The 21,104-nt window shown below is 30.4% G+C and overlaps 3 protein-coding genes and 1 long non-coding RNA gene across 6 annotated transcripts in view; 3 read left to right on the top strand and 1 right to left on the bottom strand.

The window, feature by feature from the left end:
• The window catches only part of Elp1 (elongator complex protein 1), a 54,750-nt gene extending 49,305 nt beyond the window's left edge, over positions 1–5,445 (top strand). For both annotated transcript variants that reach the window (XM_067048374.1, XM_014434994.3), the window contains exons 14-19: positions 676–819; positions 1,021–1,084; positions 1,460–1,590; positions 3,244–3,371; positions 5,058–5,088; positions 5,168–5,445. In XM_067048374.1, the coding sequence (XP_066904475.1) occupies positions 676–819; positions 1,021–1,084; positions 1,460–1,590; positions 3,244–3,371; positions 5,058–5,088; positions 5,168–5,238 (569 nt within the window). In that variant the 3' untranslated portion in view covers positions 5,239–5,445. The remainder of the gene's footprint in view (positions 1–675; positions 820–1,020; positions 1,085–1,459; positions 1,591–3,243; positions 3,372–5,057; positions 5,089–5,167) is intronic.
• Positions 5,446–5,486: 41 nt separating this feature from the next.
• LOC106689813 (phenylalanine--tRNA ligase alpha subunit) lies at positions 5,487–6,668 on the top strand. Its single transcript, XM_014434993.2, has one exon. The coding sequence runs from the start codon at positions 5,487–5,489 to the stop codon at positions 6,666–6,668; it is 1,182 nt and encodes a 393-aa protein (XP_014290479.2).
• A 1,650-nt stretch (positions 6,669–8,318) lies between these two features.
• LOC106689816 (short transient receptor potential channel 4) overlaps positions 8,319–21,104 on the bottom strand; it is a 23,593-nt gene continuing 10,807 nt past the window's right edge. For both annotated transcript variants that reach the window (XM_024359621.2, XM_014434997.3), the window contains 8 exons: positions 17,797–17,902; positions 17,472–17,694; positions 14,696–14,774; positions 12,129–12,241; positions 11,913–12,054; positions 10,175–10,290; positions 9,660–9,782; positions 8,319–8,626 (listed from right to left, as the gene is read on the bottom strand). In XM_024359621.2, coding sequence (XP_024215389.1) covers positions 8,510–8,626; positions 9,660–9,782; positions 10,175–10,290; positions 11,913–12,054; positions 12,129–12,241; positions 14,696–14,774; positions 17,472–17,694; positions 17,797–17,902 — 1,019 coding nt within the window. In that variant the 3' untranslated portion in view covers positions 8,319–8,509. The remainder of the gene's footprint in view (positions 8,627–9,659; positions 9,783–10,174; positions 10,291–11,912; positions 12,055–12,128; positions 12,242–14,695; positions 14,775–17,471; positions 17,695–17,796; positions 17,903–21,104) is intronic.
• LOC136796004 (uncharacterized) overlaps positions 10,533–21,104 on the top strand; it is a 17,643-nt gene continuing 7,071 nt past the window's right edge. The window contains exons 1-2 of the long non-coding RNA XR_010843701.1: positions 10,533–10,655; positions 11,453–11,507. This is a non-coding gene — a long non-coding RNA (uncharacterized lncRNA). The remainder of the gene's footprint in view (positions 10,656–11,452; positions 11,508–21,104) is intronic.

Below are 21,104 nucleotides of genomic sequence, written 5' to 3' on the forward strand. Positions count from 1 at the left end.
GAGAGATTACAGGAGCTCACTCAATTGGACCGATACTGTCAGTATTGTTAAGCTCCTACTCTTCTATTATAATATTTAATAGTATAGTATTGTAATATAATATAATATTAAAAATTTTCCTGCTAAAATTGACCAGCGTTCCCCCCTACCCACCACCACTTTTGTTTCATCTGATGTTACAAAATCAGTTTACTCCCATATTGATTTTTCTTTCTTTATATGTAGAACATCAGTAAAGAACTGTTGTGTTAAAAAATAAAATTTTTATTTATTTTTTAAATGACAGTTTGGTTCTAGATTATCTTGGAATAAAAAAAGTTCTCACAAAACAATTATATCACATGTTATTGTTCTAAGAAAACAAAATTTTAATCTTGATTATCTAGTACCAAAACCTGTTAATTGAAAAATTAAAACTTGAAAATCGACTTGGGGCTGGTTTTGGAATCTAACATCCCCTGTAACATTGTAAAAGGATTACCTTGTAGTAAGTGATGAAAACCATAACTTCACAAACGAGATTGATGGTTATTGATATAATTTATTATAAATGAGTCGAGAAATATTAATTTTGGATTATTTCTTGCTTCTTGTGAAGTGTGAGATATTATGATGTATGAATCAACTAGGGGGGACTTGATCAAGTTTCTAATTTGAAATATTTCTGTTATATAGACACCATTGTCAAAGATGCAGTCATTGAAACTGCTAACATCTTAGCTGAAGACATTCATTCTCAGTCAGATAAAACGAAGAAATATGTTGAAAGGTTGAAAAACGTCAGGATTGAAAAGGAAAATCGTGCCACTTATATCTTTGGTATGTTTATACTTATTGCAATCTTATAGTTTACAGTTTTTTATCAATTTGAGCTCGAAAGTTTTTTAAATGTCATGAAAATAATTAGTCATGAAATTAGTTTGATTTTACTTGATAAAAATAAATGTGTATTAAATTTTTATGGATATAAGTTAAGACCTGGATTAAATGTATTATTTTTTTCTTTGCTTTGTATTTTAGACGATATGAGTGATTCGGCTTCTGATACTAGTAGCACATCATCAGTTCGAACTAAATCTTTTCAGTGAGTATATTACAACAATGTATAATATAATGTTAACTGTCAACCACAAAATTATGCCAAAATAGACAAAAATCACGAGTCATCTTCTAGTTTTTTTAACTTGTCATGTTTTAAAGTATTTATGAATTTAATTCACAAGATATAATTGTCTGCACAGATATCACAACTAAAAAAAACTTTGTGACAACTCATAGTTGAAGTCCTAGGCAAAAAGACAAACTGCAAATTATCTCATAGATGGCAGTCAGTACGTTAAAAAATATATTTTATTTGATGTTGTTTATTTGCAATAGTATATTGACAACATTTGGTACAAAATTTATTTATAACATTTGTGATAAAACAATGAATTAATTTTTTTATCTACATTATTAGATCGCGGTCTAGCAAAAACACCAAAAAGATGAGTAGAAAAATGTGGAGTTTGAAAGAAGGTAATCCAAGAGAAGAAGAAGCTCTTGTTGCTACATTAAGTAGTAGCATTTCTTCGACAGAAAAATATGTCGGTATGTAAATTTTTCATGATTTTTCTTTCTTTGAATATTTCTAAACTATTTGATGTATTTTAAAATTAAAAAGTTTAATTAAATAGTTTTCTTTTGAATTCAGTTTTTTACTATGAGAAATTTCAGTGGTGGGTGAGATACAGACTGATAATAGTGCCCATTGATAAAGTATTAACCAGATTCAGAAAAGGGAATTTCAATTCAAGATAAAAATTACTTTATTTATCCTTACATTATTGACCAATAAAAAATCCAAAATTTATTGAACATCTCTTTAACAATATAAGAGATTGCAGTTTTTAAGTAAATTTATTTAGAAGTATTTATCTATTCAACAGATTGCCTGTTAATATTCATAGTGGTAAAACTATAAATCATTAGTTTTCGATTTAAGGTAAGGAAACAGCTCTTGAATGATTCCTCTTTTGTATGTAGAAGTGTTGAAAATTTATTAAAACATCTTTCCTAAAGAGTGTGATGTAGGCCATGAGAGAGTAAAACACAATTAACATTTATTTTAAGGTTGGAGCAACGTATATCAGTTTTGGTTGAGTACCTAGTAAAGTTGAGTAAGCAGGCTTAAAATTACAAGAAAAATGAAAATAAAAGTTGTAATTTTTTTTGTTTTTGATACCTTTATTGATATTTACAACTGTACATTCAGTAAATTTGATCTCAGTATGGAGTGATACAGGCTTGTAGAGAAATTACCTATAGGATGCACTGTGATGACGTTTTTACATTAGCAGGTCTCATGGTCATCTTCCTTTCAGGTGCTTCGGAGGATTGTCAGGAATCGAAGAGGAAGAAAGGTTAGAAACTAGTTGGTTTGGGTGGTTAAGGAGTTTATAATGGAAGGAATGATATCTGCTTCGGTCCGGTTCAGTTACGTATGGAACATTTAGGTCTTTATGTGTGATTTTATTTGTGACAAAGTAAGGAGCATTAAGGATTTTATGAAGGATTTTGGGTTGTAAGGATTGGATACGAGAGGAATTTGAAGGTTTAGTGGATCCCCAAAGCTCAACTTCATATGTCCAGATTGGCCTTATTACAGTCATGTAGATCAGTCTTTTGTAACAAATTGAAAGTTTAGACTGTTTGTCCAGTAAGTGCTGTAATAGTCGAAATCGATGTTCATTTTCCTGTATTTTCAGTCTTTTATGAGGATTCCAGGTTAGTCGTTTTTCCAGATGTACTCCAAGGTAGCGGATCTCTTCAACAGGGGTAAGAGCAACATTATTAAAGTAAACTGTAGGGCAGTCGGTAGGTTTACGCTGAAGGGTAAAGATGATTTGATGGGATTTATTTTAATCCTCCAATTATGACACCAATCTTCGAGGGCTGTGATATGGGATTGGAGAGTTTGAGATGTAATTAAATGGTTATTATTTAATGTAAGCACTTACGTGTCATTGGCATAGATGGTGAGAATAGTGTTAGGATTGGTTGGGATGTAGCCCTATAGAAGTTATAATTTGATCTTAGTTTTATAAAAGTTTAAAATGCTGTTTTCTCCTTAAGAAAGATTTGGGACTTATGTCATTTTAATTATCAGCAGAAAATATGTTTCAGTCCACTATAGTTTTATATGTCTTTTTACTTTTATTTTAGTTCATTTTTGTTTATGTTATGTTTTATTTTTAAAAATAGGTGAAGTTAATTCAGCATGTTCTACATTGCTGGTATTCCGAGAGGACCAACTAGCTGCAAAACTTCAGTCAGCACTGGCGGAATGGCTTTCTATAATTGATAAATCCAAAAACGTCATTTGGCCCAAGGTAATGTGGTCTTATATTTCTATTATTATTTTATGTTTTCAGGGAAAATTGGGCCAGCAGGTTGACTTTTATTTTAGACCTACTGACCATAATATGTTAATATATAATATAAACCACAATTTCTGAGAAGGAACATGGTGGAAAAGGAGGGATTCAAATGAGAGGACTATTGGTGCATGATGCATGGCAGTAGGTATAGAGTTCCAGAGTAAGGCTGTTTGGGTTTGGAAAAATTTGTCAGACACAGCAGTTCGATAGGGAAGAGGGTAGGATTCAGCTGACCAATATCTGGTTAGGACGATTAAGATTGTCGGCCCTGTAAGATATAGGAGGGCTGCCAAGTTCTTATCACCTTGTATAGAAAGGATTGGTTTAAGGGTAGAGTCACTTCAAAGACTCATTTATTGGAGATAAAAATATTATGGCATGTGATCTCTTGTGAGTTGAATGTTTTCAGTTATTAAACTAAGTTGACTTTTTTAAAACCAGCAAAACACTAATAAAAAAATGGAAAAACTAATGAACGTTACTGTCTGCAGGCAATTTGAAAACTTTCAGCCATCATGGAATCAAATAAAAATAAATGTTTTCATTTTCAACTAGTGTAACTTACATGTACATATAATTTATATGTAAGTTTCCCATAATTCTTATAAACGTTAATGCCAGTTAAATCATATATGAGGCACTTGCTATCAAAACGAGTTAAAATTTCACAATTTGAGGCAACAAATATGGTAAAATGTGAAGAAAGGACATGAATTTAATTTTTTTATAAAATCAGTTATTTATTTATAAAAAGGAACTCGTGTGCCAAAAAGAATGTAAGTAGTTATTGGAAATAAAGTTCAGGATGAAAATCACAAACGAGTCGTTTTTTATATAACAGCGTTTTCTTCTCTTACTAGGTTTGATGCATTTAGACAATCTTTTTGTCCCATTTCAGTTGGAAATGAGTTGGATCATCCCATCTACGCTCCTTCGTGAGGTTATAGAGAACCCTTGAAATTTGTGAAAAATTCATTAAAGTGAATTTAGCCAAAAAATGGAATGAGCTGGTTTTGAAAGCAAACAACTAATATTTGAAATGAGAGAATGTAAGGACTGACACATAATAAGTTTTTATTGTTTGATTTTATGCTCCCTCTTGATTCAGCGAGTAAGTCTTAAGATATCAGCATAGAAGGTCATTGACCATAGATTTAAGCATTTTAAAAACATTATGTGTCAAAAAATATTTTCACTCATGTAAGACTATAGTAGTAGTTACATGCATGTCTCCAGTTGTCCTGACAATAAATAGTATTGAGGAGTTTGAGAGACATTTAATTTTAACTTTGAGTTTACTTGATATAACTGGCAGCCCTAGCCTAAGTGAGGGAAAACAAGAGAGGGCACAGCTGAAGGGGTTTTTAGTGGGATGAGATAGTGGAGATGGTTGAATTGTTCGAGGGTTGATACGGTTCGACGGAAAATTTGGGTGATCTGTGGTTTCTAGAAAAGCTTTTGTTCACAAATTATTTCAAGGTTTTTGACTGATTAGTGAAATATACATAAGAGATAACGGTGTTTTTCTGGGAATAGTTATTAAAAAATCGAGGATAAGTAAGTTGTTAATAATTGCCTTTCCCTGAACATATTGCAGTATTTATTTATTTACAATATTTTTGTTTTGTGGCTGTATAGGAAGCTGGAACAAATGAAGCATCTGTTTTAGGTAAAAATAATAATTTTATTTCTATTATTATTGTGTATGATTTTTATTTTATATATATTAATATTTTTATGTCTTTCAGATGAAAAATTCAAGTATCCACCAGAAGTCAATATAAAACAAGATTGGAAATTTAATTTTCTAATGTCATAGCCCATCTATTAGAATTTAAAAAAATATATTCTAGCCTAATTATTGCAAAAAATATTAGCAATATAATAAAACTGTATGAAGAAAAAGGAAAAAGGAAACAAGAATTTGTTAATAATACTTGTTGAATTATGTAAAGTTTTGTAATATATGTTTTTTTCAATAATGTAAATTTTAATTAAACAATTATATTTTTTAATGATTTTTTCATTTAGTTTATTATTACATATGGTATTATCATTTTAGACACCATGGATTCTAAGTTGTATTCAAAACTATTCACTTATATTGAATCAAATAATTCCTTTTCTTCTTTGGATTTCTGTGATCTTGGTTTCGAAAAACACAGTGAAGCCTTACTTTCTCTCAAGTCTCTTCAATCTTTTGGCCATATATTTTTCATCACTGAAGTGAAAAGGAACTTTTGGTGTTTGACTGACAAAGGAAAAGAATTCTTGAGAAATTTTAAACAAGATGTACAAAACAATCTCGAATCTCAAAATTTATTTAACAACTTAGTAAAAATTGAAAATGGAAATATAAAATCAGTGGAGGGAAGTTTTTTGAAAGAGTTTCAACAGAACAACTACATTGAAACGACAGATATTAACTGCCTAGAAGTTACAAAAGGTGATGAATTTACTCACAATTTATTGTTAGCTGATGATTTGACAGCGGATATGATTGCGTCTGACTCTTGGAATAGCTTGGTCCTTTCCTCCTATGATTATAACAAAATGGGAGTCATGGGAAAGTTTGGAACACTACATGTTGTTTACGATTTTGTTGCTAATGTGCGTGAAGCACTTTTTGAATTAGGCTTCAAAGAAGTACAGATATCAAATTATGTAGAAAAATATTCGGAGGAGGATGCTGAAAAGGCATTGGCAGAAACAGAAGATGCTTATAGCATTCACTTAAAAGAAAATACCGATGAGGAAGCGGTTTCAAATACCTACAGTTTGAGAAGTAGTCTGTTCAATCGTTTACTGTCTGAGTTGTCAACCTTTAAATCAGTACCATCCAAGTTGTTTACCATTGGAAAAGTTTTTCGAAACAGAGAATTTGACAGCCTCGATATACCTGAATACCACTCCCTAGAAATGATGATTTCCGATATTGATTTAGATCTTTCAAATATCTTAGGAATATGTGTGGGTTTATTTTCTCGCCTCAATATCGGTTATACCGATTTCAAACAGGCATATTTTCCTTACACTTCACCTACTGTTGGTGTATATCTGTATAATGAAATACTGGATGCATGGATTTCTGTGGGGAAAGGTGGGATTGTCCGTCCTGAGGTTATGAAGAAGTTAGGCTACAATGATAATATGTTCATTTTGAGGTTAGGGTTTTCTATAGAAAGAATATTGTTAAATAAGAAGGAGACTGATGATATGAGCCATTTGCTATGGCAGAGAGAAATATAAAATATCTTTTAAATTGTTATAAATGAAATTATTTTAAAAATATTTTACTGGTTTGATTTATACATTAATGATAATAAGCTATTAATGTGCTGTTACGGGAAAGATTTACTTTAAATAAGAGTGAGTGAGAAGCCAAATTACTATTTGTATAAGATATAAGTTTTTTTTTTCACCTACGCCACAGGAAGTGTGCTATTACGCCATTTTCCCTCTCACAGCCCAATACAATTTGACTCTTCCTCTTAGTTGGTCCGCATCTCGCTCAACATCCTCCAGACCAACACATGCCAAAAGATGGTCCTCATCCATGTCCCCCATGTTGCATAGAGGACATTTCGTGGAATCTACGATGCCAATTCGATGAAGGTGTTTTTGGAGCAGATCATGTCCTGTCACTAGCCGAAAACAGGCCACTCTCTCAGCTCTGCTAAGATTGCCAGGGATTCGTTTATGCTTATCCAGTAGGCTCTCCCACTTCTTTCCTTCCGCTTCAACTTTGTGTCTAGCACTTGTTCTGTCCTTACAATAAGAGCTTATAAGATTTCACTGTTGTGTAGGAAAGTGGTAGAACAGGCTGGTTCTCTGCACAACCAAGTTTAGCCAACTTGTCAGCTTGCTCATTACCATCTATGCCAGCATGGCCTGGTATCCACTGCAGGGCTATAGCCCTTCCTCTTTTCTTCATGATAGCCATGTTTCTGCACTTTTCTTCCGTGGGTGACTCTGTGGCACCTGGTGTTGTTAATTTTTGTATTATGGCTTGGGAGTTGCTGAAGATTACCGTGTTGTCATTACATTTAATAGTGGCTTCCATCGCAAAGCAGATAGCCTGCATTTCTGCATCATAATTATCACATCCAGCATAAGATATAAGTGACAATGTTTCAAATTCAAATTCTTTTTGTTATATAAAAGAACTTTAGATAGGAAATACATATCTCTGTGCCTGAACAAAAATTACACTTCAGTATTGAATTTTGAAATTATTAACAATTATTGGTTAATTGTTGATACTTTTTTAATGTTTTATGAATTTATATTGCATAATCGATAATATTTATTTGCAACATTGTCATTGTATCTCACTCATACATTTATGAAAAATCATCGTGAAAATATAATAGCAAAAATATATATCTTATCGGAACTTTGAAATTGGAAAGACCTTGAGTTACTCTTTAAAAACTTCAAATGTTATTATTTTGTGGATCTGTGACTGCAACATAAAAAATTAAATATATTATTTTTTTGAAAGGAATATGGTCCGGGTGCGGTCAAGAAAAACTCAAATAGTAGAGATATACTAATTTAATGAGCCAACGTTTCGCCCCACGTTGCAGGGCTTCTTCAGGGCTATTTTGACGGCAGTCAAAACTAAAATCCATATTATTTTTTTGTTTGAAGCTTGAAGGGAGAATGTTAAAAAAACTTTAAGCATCCAAGGCTTAGGAAAGCAGCATTCAAAATTAATTACTTCTTAAGAAGTTCAAGCACAAATAATTATATGCATCATAGTTTACTAATATAAATGTATATAAATTGAAAGAGAATGGCATAATTGAAATATTCATTGCTACAGGTAACAGTTAGTATTTTTTTTATTTCTTGTAATATCAACTACACTTATAAAAAAACAAAAACAATGCAAGATTATATTTTCTCAACCTTTTTTTTTATTCCAGTTTTGTAATATTTGTCATAAAATATTTAACAGTGATTCGATCACTGAGAATAATGTCATTTATTCACTTAATGTTGGAATTGCCTTGAAATATTTTCTAATATATCAATTAGTCGATTACACCTTCTTTTTATTCAGTCATAGAATACCAGACAGTTTGCTAATCATTTTCTGAATTTTTCGTGCTAAAGTACCTTTGCACTAATTGGGACATTAAAACATAATAATCGTCATTCTTTCTATCGTCTTGCTCCTGTACTGTTCCTTTTTCTACGTCCTATAAGGTAAAACAAAAAAAGATGCAGTATTTTATATTGAATATTGGAAAAAAAATAGGAAATATATATCTAAATATATTTTAAATATAGGGTATCCCAGTATACATGTCCAGTCCTCTATATCTCTATTTTCATAATTTTATAGTTAATATTTGTGGAATGCTTTAATGAAGTGTATATTGTCGACCTTAGGTTAAATGCGAGGAGATGGTTGGGGGGGAGGGGATGTGATCAGTAATGATACACAAAAAACTAGAATTTGGATTTGATTTTTGATTGGTAAAACAGTGGTATTTCGATATCTGACATCAATTTCATCAGGATGTCATACAAAATAAAAACCAAATAACTAATAAGTATTACAAAACAGAGGATAAAAACATATCACTTAAAAATTACTTTTATAAAATGTAATTATTGAAGATTGTGGACCTTAGAAAATAAAAAAAAATAGTTACTAATAAAAAAAAATGAATAAATAATTATCATGAACAAAGTGATTAAATTTACAAAAGAACAAGACTAGTGTTAATTTTATTTATAGGCATCAGCTGTCTTAACCTGAAATTATAAAGAGAAAAGTATATTTAAAAAATATAGGAATAAAAAAGAAGAAAATACCTCATTAATAAAAATATATGAAATGTCTATTAGCGTGTACTAATAAATGTATATTGCGTGTTTAATTTGTATAATAACCACAGGGTTTATAATTCTGATTGATCAGTAGCTCCAGCCATCTTCTACGGAATCCTCCCATCTACATATTGGTATAGCCATGGTCTATTTATTTACCGGTTGGTTTAGTGTTTCATTCCTTTTCAAGCTCAATAGTATTTATTACATTTGAAAAAGGTTGCGAAGATTTCAATATATTAGGCATTGGTCACATCATGTGGACTTATTCTTCTTTGGTTCAAACATTATATGTGATAGATACTTATTCAATTGTTCTATGCAAATCTTATTCTAATATTTTACATAATAAATATTCAATTTGAATCCAATAAAATAAAATGAAATAAAATTTACCACCCCTATTAATTTTCCTGATTTGGATTTGTGCCCTTTTACAAGACTTACTAATCCGTGTGTTGTCGGAATTACATTGAATGGGGGAGGCAAAACTGGCAAATCTATATAACACATATAAACCTGAAACATACATTTATAAATAAATACTTTTTAAAAGCTACTTATTGTTATAAATATAAAAAAAAATTATTTGTTGAAAATTAGGAAACTATAACTCGATGTAAAGAAGTGCAGGTTGGTAATGGTGACAAAAAATCTGTAAGGGTCTGTAAAGCCTACAGAAAACAAGTAATATTTTAAGAAAATAGAAAAATCTGCATCAGAGATCTTTAAATTTTCATTTTGTATTAAACTTATTAGTGTTCTAGGATATTTTGCCCATCGGCAAGATAATTAAATTTAACTTGAAGAAACATAAAACATCATTCATTAAAACTATAAGGATTCTACCGTGTATTGATAATTTGTTAAATATGACAAATAAGTATCGGTTTAGTTTGATTCACACTTACTTCTGTTCTTCCAAAAAGCCATTCAATGTCCAAATTATCAGTTACTTTTTGGAATGTATTAGACATTGTTGCTATCAGCATGTTCAGAATGACAATAACAGTTAGAATCATGTAAGCTGCAAAAACAAAATACATTATGATGATATAATGAATTAGAACTGAATTTGAGCTTTGCAAGGTGAGTAAAATCGTTCCCCAATCACATAATTACAATGGCGATAAACTAAATTCTCATTGATTATCCTAAGTGAAATTTTTGAGTCTATTGTCCCAGTGCTTTCCGTAGTTATTAAAGATTTGTTTTTAATCTTAGGGTAATGTGAAGACTGCTTTGAGATCAGTGCGAAGAAGTTTGAAAGAGTGCAACACTTCATTTATTTGTGTTGGAAGGTAAACTCACAAAATGATTCTTCACAGGATGTTCATCAAAGATCAATAACAGCAAATAGATGCTGCTTTGGGCTGAATATATTTTTCAAAGGTAAGAATATTACTAATCAAACCAAAGTGAGACTGCAAAATGCTGATATGACCTTACATTGTGTCTGTTTCAAAATGTTTAAAAAAATAATTGTTCTTAAAGTAATCTTTAAAACTACCTACAACACTAGAAAACGTAATTGAACAATTTAAAGTAAATTCACTAAAATATGAGCCCTAATAGAGCTCTTTATCTCCAATAGTTACCAGATAAAGTTTTTTAAAAAAGAAACATTTCATAAAGAAAATTCAGTAGTTAGGGAATTTGTTTTTGGCAAACTATTTCTCAGGAATCATTAGACGTATGCCAATATCATAAGAACTACTATGAAGATAAACATCATAAACTATTTTATAGTACATTCAACTTTCTTTAATTTGAGTGTTGGCTTACATCTGTACCTCTAATGGTTCCTGAGATAAATTTATTTATAAATCAAAAAGTTTGTCCGATCAACTAGAAATCAACATTTGGTGAATTTATTTTGGGAAATAAAATGAAAAATACTACTCATACAAAAATTAGCGCCATAAACTATTTGGAAGTACATTCAACTACCTATAATGTGAGTGCTAATAGACATGTGTAATAAATTCGCCAAATGTTCATTGCCAAAAGGTTCAGACAAACTTTTAGATTTATGATAAAATATATCTCGGGAACCATTAGAGGTACAGATGTAAGCCATTAGGGTTCATATTTTAGCAAATTCACTCTAATTTGAATTATGTTTTGTAATGTCTATAGTTTTAAGATATGGAGTCGAAATGAAAATTTCATTTTTTTTTTTTTTTTAGCTTTTGAAACAGCTGCCATTCTTTATTCCTCCTACCTACAGACTTATCAATTTTGGTGAGTGACTATACATATTTTTCATTAAAGTAATTAAAAATTGGGGTGAAATAACTGATTTTTTCCAGGGGCTCTTGCACTAACTAAAATGTAAGATGGAGAGAACAATTAAATAAAAAAAATTGAAGTGAAAAAATAATATGATAGGATTGTAATTTAGTCTTTTTAAATTAGGAGGAATTATGATAATAAAAATGGTGAAAACACATTAGGAGCGATATGAACCTGTTATATAGGGCTGTTATTCTTACTGGATGTCATTCCATTATGTACATTTTCTTTGTTTTACATTACACATATACAACGTGTTGATGGAAGGCATTCCATTATATCAAAACTATAACTCAAATAAGGAATATTGCTAGCAATACATGTATGAATTTATATTTCAAATGCGTTTCTTACATGCAAAAGCAAAGTAACCGACAGCTTCTGTCAAATGGTGTTCGTTAGTAGTTGTACCGTTATTGCTACCATCATCAATGTTCTCCACTATTACATCTGCCACATCGAAAGAGGACATGCCAAACAGTCCCCAAAAGAGGGTCTGAAACAAAATAACAGAGTTTTTATGCCATGTAAATACAGAAAACCTTAATTTAAAAAAATTATTCCAATCACCTTAAATGTATCGAGAACGCTTGTAAATGAGTTCACTTGACTCGATTCCACTTCTCCAGTTTCTGGATTTGTTTGAACCATGTCTTCATAATAAGCATAAAATCTGCACAGCCCTGTAACATCAATAGTATTAATTATTTTATTTAGTGTCGTTCTTAAATAATGATAAAAAAGGAATATATTTAATTTAGTTTATTATTTAATAATTATAGACATAAATAAATATGTACATGCTTATTCAAATTACTAGTTAAATATAATTATTCACTTTGATGTAAGTTTTATTGTCTACTTAAGCAATAGATGCAACTAATACTAAACTGCTAGTTCCTTCTGAATTGAGGGTTTCCTACTAAATTAAAATTAGATAAAGGACTCTGTACAGATTGCATTTTTTGCGAATTCCGTTTATTTTAGTGTGGACCAATTATACAATTCCACTCATTGGTTTTTGTAGTTTCATTTGAAGCCCACAGGATAAAAACAAGGTACATCGATTTTAATTTTTTTAATATTATAGTAATATAATTTTAATTTTTTCCACATTATAATCTATATATATTAAAGGGAAAGGTCGAATCTTTGTCCACGGCTATAGGGGCTAGGAAAAAAAAACAGGCACTACGTCACCTCATCCGGGAGAAACTAGAAAGTTTAAAACTACAGGGAATCATTATAGATAGTACATCCAGAGTGCGAAGAGTGCGCCATGGGAAATTACTGAAAAGTACAGAGTAGTGATAGATTAAAGGAAGTAACGCCCCAAAGGGGAAGTGGGAGAAAAGGACAGAGGAAATCTAGAAGATCAAGACGGACACGCTCAACTGGAAGGCTTAGACGGGTGAGGACCACAGTCAAGAGGCAGGCTTAGAAGATGCACTTCGACCAGACGAAGTCGTGAGAAGGGTCACGAGACCTGGACATCCCTTATGAACGACACCTACGGCACTACATCCAATGGCATCAGCAGCTATAAGTATAAATTAACCAATAAGTAATAATGTAATAATCTATATTTTATGGCAACCTTTATCTGAATCATTTGAATCATAATAACAAATTGTAAGTAAATACTTAGTTTCCTTATGTAGTTTATATACTATTATAAAACCCAATATACCACTCTTTAGTATAATATATAATTAATGGTAACAACATTTTATAAATATAAAGGTATTTAAATGGTAAACTTTTAAACACACAAACAGCCTTTGGAAAAGAATCCAATCATAATAATAGTGTTTTATGACTCAATATATAATTAATTAACTTATTTTGGATAATTGCCTTCAGTGATTATCCTGGCATCCCGATTAAATCTCCATAGCATACATAGCACATTAGAGGTCTATAGAATCCCAGAGTGGGAATAGCAACATTTATTTCCTTGGGCCTCCGCGAAATAAATATTGAATGGCTCAGGTGGGATTCGTACCCACAACGTGAGCCTCGCCCCAACCTACGTCTTCTGCTCTAACTTAAGATATTCATTCTTCAGACTTATTCACAACAAATACTTATCTTCGAGAATATATACTATAAATTTAATTTCTGTCTTTCTGCAAAATAAATCTCTGAATAAAACTTTCGAACCAAAGATCTGTCTAAGTAATTCCTTACTCTTGGAAAGCTCTTATTCTTTAAAAAAGAAGCACGGAAAGAACTTAAGGAAAAAGAGCGAAATCCGTATCGTTAAACAGAACTAACGAACCGCAATAATTTATTCTACTCAAATATTCCATTATATATTTTTGCTTATTATAAATATTCGTAAATAATTCTTAAGTTTTTTTTACTCTGATAGGGAATATTTAGAAACAAAAATATGAAAATCGATTAAAAACATTTGGTAATGTTAGCCAAGTTACAAGCGAACATTAAATTTTTATTGGATATATTTTCATTCATAACAACGAAACTAATAAGTAGTATAGAGCTACAGTTATATTTCATGCAATATATTAATAATTATAATAATATAGAAGGTCTTAAGTAAATATTATTTTTTATAATTTTCAAGAACTGTAACGAAATAATTTTCCAGTATGCTCTTTTAAAAATTATTAGATTCATTACAGAACATATTACATTTATTTTTACACCCTTATTGTGTTGATGCTGTCACATATTTGATATAAGTTGGTAAAATATTTTTTTTTATTTATGGTAAGCTAATAAACAAAGTTATTTTTTCCGTATGTGTTTAGAATTAAATAAATTAAATGCTTCAAATTCACAGTTGTGAAAAAAATTCCTATCGGGAAGTTATTAAATTTTTATTATTTATTTACTAACAGAGGAAATAAAGAACATGATAATCAGAATAATTTTATAGAACATAAGGAACTTATTTTTAATAAATTAAATCCAATACATTTATCTTTTATCAAAATGCTCATAGAAAATTGATTCTTCAAATAAAAAATTTCTTCTAATGAAACAGACACTGTAGAATCTTCATGTAACATAATACCATAATCCCCCCTTGAGATTATCCGGATTTCCACTGCAGCGTCAATAACGAAATATAAGTATACTTTGTAAAATCTTATGAAAATATTACTTGCCTACTGTGAAGGCTAGAATGATTATTGCGAAAATAACAGAATACATAGCACAGTCGTTGGTCATCTTCCCTAAAGAAACCTAAAAATAAAAATAAAATATTAGAATTTAAGTAATTACATTTATATAGGAATTTGTTTTATATATTACATATATATTTTGATATTGTATTATATAAGTTTCGGTCTTATGAAGTGCAATATCTGCTGAAAGAGGACCATATCTGATATAATGTGATATCAGCTTATTGAGTCCCATATGGACGGAGCCCCCCTCCCCTCAAAACATTTTGTATTGAAGTTCCCATTATGTTTCCTGTATCAAGTAACCTTTTTTCTTTTCTAATTATCTTTTTGATGTAGAAAACTCTTAAGTTTTATATACCGTAAAGTGGGGCGACTATGGTACAGTTTGTCATTTTTTTTTATTACTAAACTTAATGTATTTTTGCATTATTAGAATAACGATTTTTGCCTTTAATTCTGAACTGCTAGACTTCACTTTCATCTCTGAAAAAAAAAAAATGTTCTTCTAATATTAAGCGAGATATACTTTTTTCTCTCGTACCTTTTTGATAACGCACTGCGGGTGACTTAGTACACCCTTTTTTGTCATAGATTCCAAAGACATAAATGTTTATTGTCACCCGTTCTTTTTATCCTTAGAGGTTCTAGAAGGTTTAACTTAATTGAAGAAAATGTTGCTAATTGGATTTCTTGGTTTAAAAAGCCTTTTTTTAATACCTTTCGGAGAATGAATTGTCTGAACCATTAGAGAAAACAATAGTAGAGTACATAAAAAATATTTTCTTGGTTGAAATTTTTTTTTATATCATTTTATATAAATATTTATAATATCAGACAATTAATATTATACTAATAAGCTTATTGTTTATATAATATAATAATGAAGGCCTAACGAACCCAAAAGTTCGATGCCGATACCACCAAACGCTCTCTGCATACATCCTTCCAGTGATGCCCCTCCAAACCTCATTCCTCTAAATCAGTTTTAACGTAATCCTCCCATCTACGTTTCGGTCTACCCCTCGTGCGTTTACCCCTACAACCTTACAAGCCCATCTTATATGCCGCAATGCTATAACTTGAATTATATTTACCGGATGCAGGTCCCTTAATTCAGCGTTGTATAATCTTCTAAATTCTCTTGTTAATTCATACTTTTTCGGTCCGAATATTTTTCGCAATAGTTTATTTTCGAAAACTCTAAGACGCTGTACATCCCTTAGTGTAAGTGGCCACGTCTCACATCCATAAAGAACAGTGGGAAGGATAATAGTTTTGCAAATTCTATTTTATAAGTTTTTAGATAGAAGGCGCGAGCTTAGCAGTTTCTAAATCATTTCCCGCCTTCAACCTAGTTTTTATTTCCTCGCCAATTTCACTGTTTCTAGTTACCGTAGAATCTAAATACTTAAACCTATCTACCTGTTCAAACGTATTTCCTCCTATATCTATATCACCGACATTGCTCGCATTTCTACTGCTAACCATGTAGTTGGTTGTATTCGTATTTATTTCAAGACCTAGTTCCTTGCTGGGGTTTATTAGCGTGGTTGTATTTAGTTCTATAGTTTCTTTGTCATCACCCAATAATACCAAATCATCAGCATACCCAAGCACCGGTATTTTACCACCCAAAGTTAAACCCTTTTCGGTATTCATCACACTTTTAATGACGTATTACAGTCTGGATTAAATAAGATAGGTGATAAAGAATCACCTTGTTTTAAACCCGACCGGACTTGGAATTTCTCAGAATAATTACCGATTCTTACCTCCACATCCGTACGAGATTTACTAACTTCTTTGGTATTCCCTGTTCAATCGTAATATTATACAGTTTCTGGCGGTCAATAGAATCGTAAGCCTTTTGGAAGTCTATATAAAGCTGATGAACTACCCCGTTGTATTCCAATTTTTTCTGCAAGATTTGCCGTGATGAAAAAAATTTGATCAATAGTTGAACGATTTCGTTTAAAACCACATTGGTAGTCTCCGATAATTTCTTCTACGTATTACGTGATTCGACTAGTTAAGATTAGCGTCAATATTTTATAACATAAAGGAAGGAGCGAGATCCCTCGATAGTTATAACAATAAGTAGAGACTCCTTCCATTCCTCAGGCATCTCCTCATTTCCCCAGATTTTTTTAACCAAAAGGTGTATTTTAGAAACTCTAATTTCACCACATGCCTTGATTAGTTCCCTACGAATATTGTCAGTTCCCGCTGCTTTATAAGGTTTTAATTTTTCGATGGCCATTTAAAATAAAATGGTCTTACTCGGTTCTTCTATTTACAGTATTATTTATGTAAGTAGTATATATAGACTATACATGATTATTTATATAAGTAGTATATATAGTCTACACATAATTATTTATATAAGTAGTATATATAGTCTATACATAATTATTTATATAAGTAGTATATAAAGTCTATACATAATTATTTATATAAGTAGTATACATAGTATATACATAATTATTTGTAATATGTCCCTCTTTATTACTTTGGTTCCACCCAATTTTTTTGCGTTATATATCTGGTTAATTCGTTATGATATCTTAATTTCATTTCATTTTTAGTCTTCGGTGGCTAAGATCTGTTGCTAAATGCGCCTAGCCACGTAAATTTCTTGTTATTACAGTCAGTAATTGTCATTTGCGCCTTATCCTAATAATAAATTATTATATAATGTAATCTTACAATAATTTTATTATAATTTATTTTATCAGAGGAATGGTATCCAGACCTGCAAAGGTCCGAGATGGTAACTTATTTGGAAAATGAGAAGGATTCTCATAAAAGCCATAATTGCTGCCAAAACGAAAAAACTCTCTGAAATCAATTCCGGGTCCAAATAGTACCAGTATTTTCTTTCCTCATCTTTGTCACCTTTTATTGTCGTCTTTATATCAGCCGCTATCAAAAATACGAACGCCATGATGAAGAAGAACTCCATTACCAATTCATATCTGAAATGTACATGTGAATGTATATATTCTCAAAACAGGTAAATTATATATTATTAATAAATGGACAATGAATTATTTTAACTAATTTTTTTTAAAAATTACATGTTCCACATGAATTTGAAGAATCTGCGAACGCCTTGCTTTAAGAGGCTTCTTATTGAATTGTAGATGAAAGTCAGAACGTAGATCACTAAAAATACCTCTACGCCTGAAACAAAAATTATTCACTATTACAGTAAATGTGGAATATTTGTTAATATTTTATAATTGTTTTTAAATAATATATTAATTAACAACTGTGAAATTAATATAAATAAAAACATCAATGCGTTAGACCTGCACAGAATAAAAATAAATTCGATTTTGATAATCCTGAATTTTTTTACTATTCTAAAAATATAAAAAACAGGCGAACAATGGAGACTATTTGTATACAAAAATCAGAAACAATCAAGCGATTTTTAAGTAACTTTGATGTTAGTTATACAATGGCATGATACGGACATGTGAAGAATCTACCCATTCCAATGATGGAACTCCAATAAAATTTTATTGGATTAATATTAATAAGAGCTCAAGAGGAGAAAAAAGGCAGTTATTTCACCCCAATTTTCTACTACTTTATTGAAAACTATGTATAATTATCATCAAAATTTATGGGCCTGCCAAGTATAGGTAGGGGGAATAAAAAATGGCGGCTGTTTCTCAACGTTAAAATTAATTTACTTGGAGTTCTATGTCTTTAAAAGTACCAACAATAATAGAAAACCTAAGAGATTATCATGTAAAGTAGAATAAATTTGCTAAAATGTAAGCCCTTATCTACGTTCAATAGTTCTCGAGAAAAAGCTTTTTAAAAAGCAACATTTCATAAGTATGTACGGAACGTACTGAAAGATCAGTAGTTAGTGAATTTATTTTGAAAAATCTATATCTCAAAAACCATTTGACGTAAAAATGTCTATTAGCACTATTAAAGGTAGTTTAATAGGCTATAAAGTAGTTTATGACGTTTATCTTTGTGGGAATAGTAGTTTTCATGAACTTTGCTAAAATAAATTGATTTATAGTTGTTCGGAAAAATTTTCATTTGCGTGGCATTGAAGATAAGTGTCCTAAACTACATTATAGTTAGTAAAATTTCCATTATTTTGAATATTGGCAGATATATGTGCGTCTAGAGATATATTTTTTCAAAAATCGAACTTTTATACGGAAAACTAGAAATTAACATTCTGTGAGTTTATTTTGTTAAATATCATAAAAACTACTACTCCTACAAAGATAAACATTATTGACTATTTTATAAAATTTAACTAGCTTTAATTTGAGTGCAGACATCTGTACGTCCAATGGTTTCTGAAATAAAATTTCTCATAAATCAAACTTATTATCGGAACAACTATAAATCAATTTTATTTATCAAAAATCATGAAAACTATAACTCCTACGAAGGTAAAGTTCGTAAACTACTTTATAGTCCATTAAACTAGCTTTAATTTGAATGCTAATAGACATCTATAAGTCACATAGTTCCTGAGATATTGATTTCTCAAAATAAATTAACTACTAATCTTTCAGTACATTTTTGTGAAATATTGCTTTTTAAAAGACTATATCTCGAGAACTATTGGACGTTAATAGCTCTATTAGGGGTAATATTTCAGCAAATTTACTCTTCTTTAAATAATGTTCTCTTAGATTTTCTGGTGTTGTTGGTAGTTTTTATGATATACAGCTCCGAATGAAAAATTAATGTATTTTTAAGATTTTAAAACAGGCTCCATTTTTTATTTCCCGTTTCTATACTTAGCAGACTTGTCAGTTTTGACTAGTAATTATACATAGTTTTCATTAAAGTAACCAAAAATTGGAGTGAAATAACTTCCTTTTTTTCTCCTCTTGAGCTCTTGTACTATTTCTAGAGGAAAAGATGTCGAGACCATCTTGTTTTCAGACGCCTATGAAGTTAATCAGGTAATGAAGGAGAAGCCAGGTTAAAAAAAAAGTGGGTTTGGGTGCTTAGGAAGTTAATCATGGAAGGATTGGTATCTGGTTCTGGCCAAATCGGCGACATATGAGACATTGAGGTCTAGATGGATGAATTGATATGTAACAAAGTAAAGAGAATAAAGGATTAGGTTTTGGATTGTAAGGATTAGATACGGAAGAAATTCAATGTTTTAGTGGAGCACCCTAGCTCAACACCCCATATCCAGATAGGCTTTATGATAGTCAAGTAGATCAGTCTTTTGTAATGGATTGGAAGTATAAACCGTTTGTCTAGTAAGTGTTGTAATAGTCGGAGTCGACGAGCAGTTTCTTGTCTTCTCATTCTTATATGAGGATTCCAAGTCAGTTGCTTGTCCAGATGTAGTCCTAAGTAACGGATCTGTTCGACAGGAATAACTGGGGTATTATTAAAGAGTACTTTGGGGCAGGAATTCAACAAAAAACTTGAATAGTCATTATGCATACATAAATTTCTCATTCTATCTATTATCCATTTTCATCTTCACCCCAATTAAAATGTTAAAATTATTTTTTAACATAGAACTCTTGGAAATATTTGCAACCGTTTATTTAAAATTCTGAGATCTTATTTTTAGTGTCTGTAAAAACAATTTGTGAAAATATAACTTACTCCTTTTATAAACCATGTTTAAATTTTATTTACTTAATTTACAATCTAAGTTGGATCTGGATTAGAACGTTACAAAAATGTGAAATATTTATAGAAGCGAAATAAAATAGATAAATTTTTATTATATAATTTTATACTAAAAAAGGTGGGATTAAGGTGGTTCATACAATTTTTCCCCCTTACTACTTTAGTTTACTTAGTGATGGATTAAGAAACAAATATGTTTAAGTGCAAATTATATATAAATATATTTATTGTTATTAGTAAATCTATTTTTAGATCAGTTATCCTGATGTAGAATAGTTGTGAAATATTGATATAATACGCTATAAAATGCGAATAAAAGTTTTTAAATTGGAAGTTTAAGTTTCTTCTCTTAATATTAATTATTAAAGTATGAGGAGAAGATGGTTGGGGGTGCGTTCAATGAAAAACACAAATAAGTACGATTAACTTATTTTAATGTGCCAACGTTTCGGCTAGAGTTTCAACCCTTCTTCAGGGCTAAAAACAAAACAAGATAACAACCACAGTAAGTATAGAAAAATAAAAAAAGTAAAAAGAAAGTATAAACAGAATAATTCTACACATAAAATGAATAATTTTACAAAATAGAATTAATAATATTCTGTAATAATAATAATTAATAATATTCAATAATATTAATAATAATAATAATTAATAATATTCTGTAATAATATTAATATTCTGAGTTTGACCGCCATTAGCGCTGTATCCATTAGGCGTTTGGTCTTCCAGCGAACAG

Source organism: Halyomorpha halys, unplaced genomic scaffold (assembly GCF_000696795.3).
Source record: "Halyomorpha halys isolate HHAL.00 unplaced genomic scaffold, Hhal_1.1 Scaffold1477.1, whole genome shotgun sequence".
NCBI classification, from domain to species: domain Eukaryota; kingdom Metazoa; phylum Arthropoda; class Insecta; order Hemiptera; family Pentatomidae; genus Halyomorpha; species Halyomorpha halys.

Excerpts from the sequence above, each read along its gene's own strand:
- LOC106689813 (XM_014434993.2), top strand. The coding sequence starts at position 5,487 with ATGGATTCTAAGTTGTATTCAAAACTATTCACTTATATTGAATCAAAT.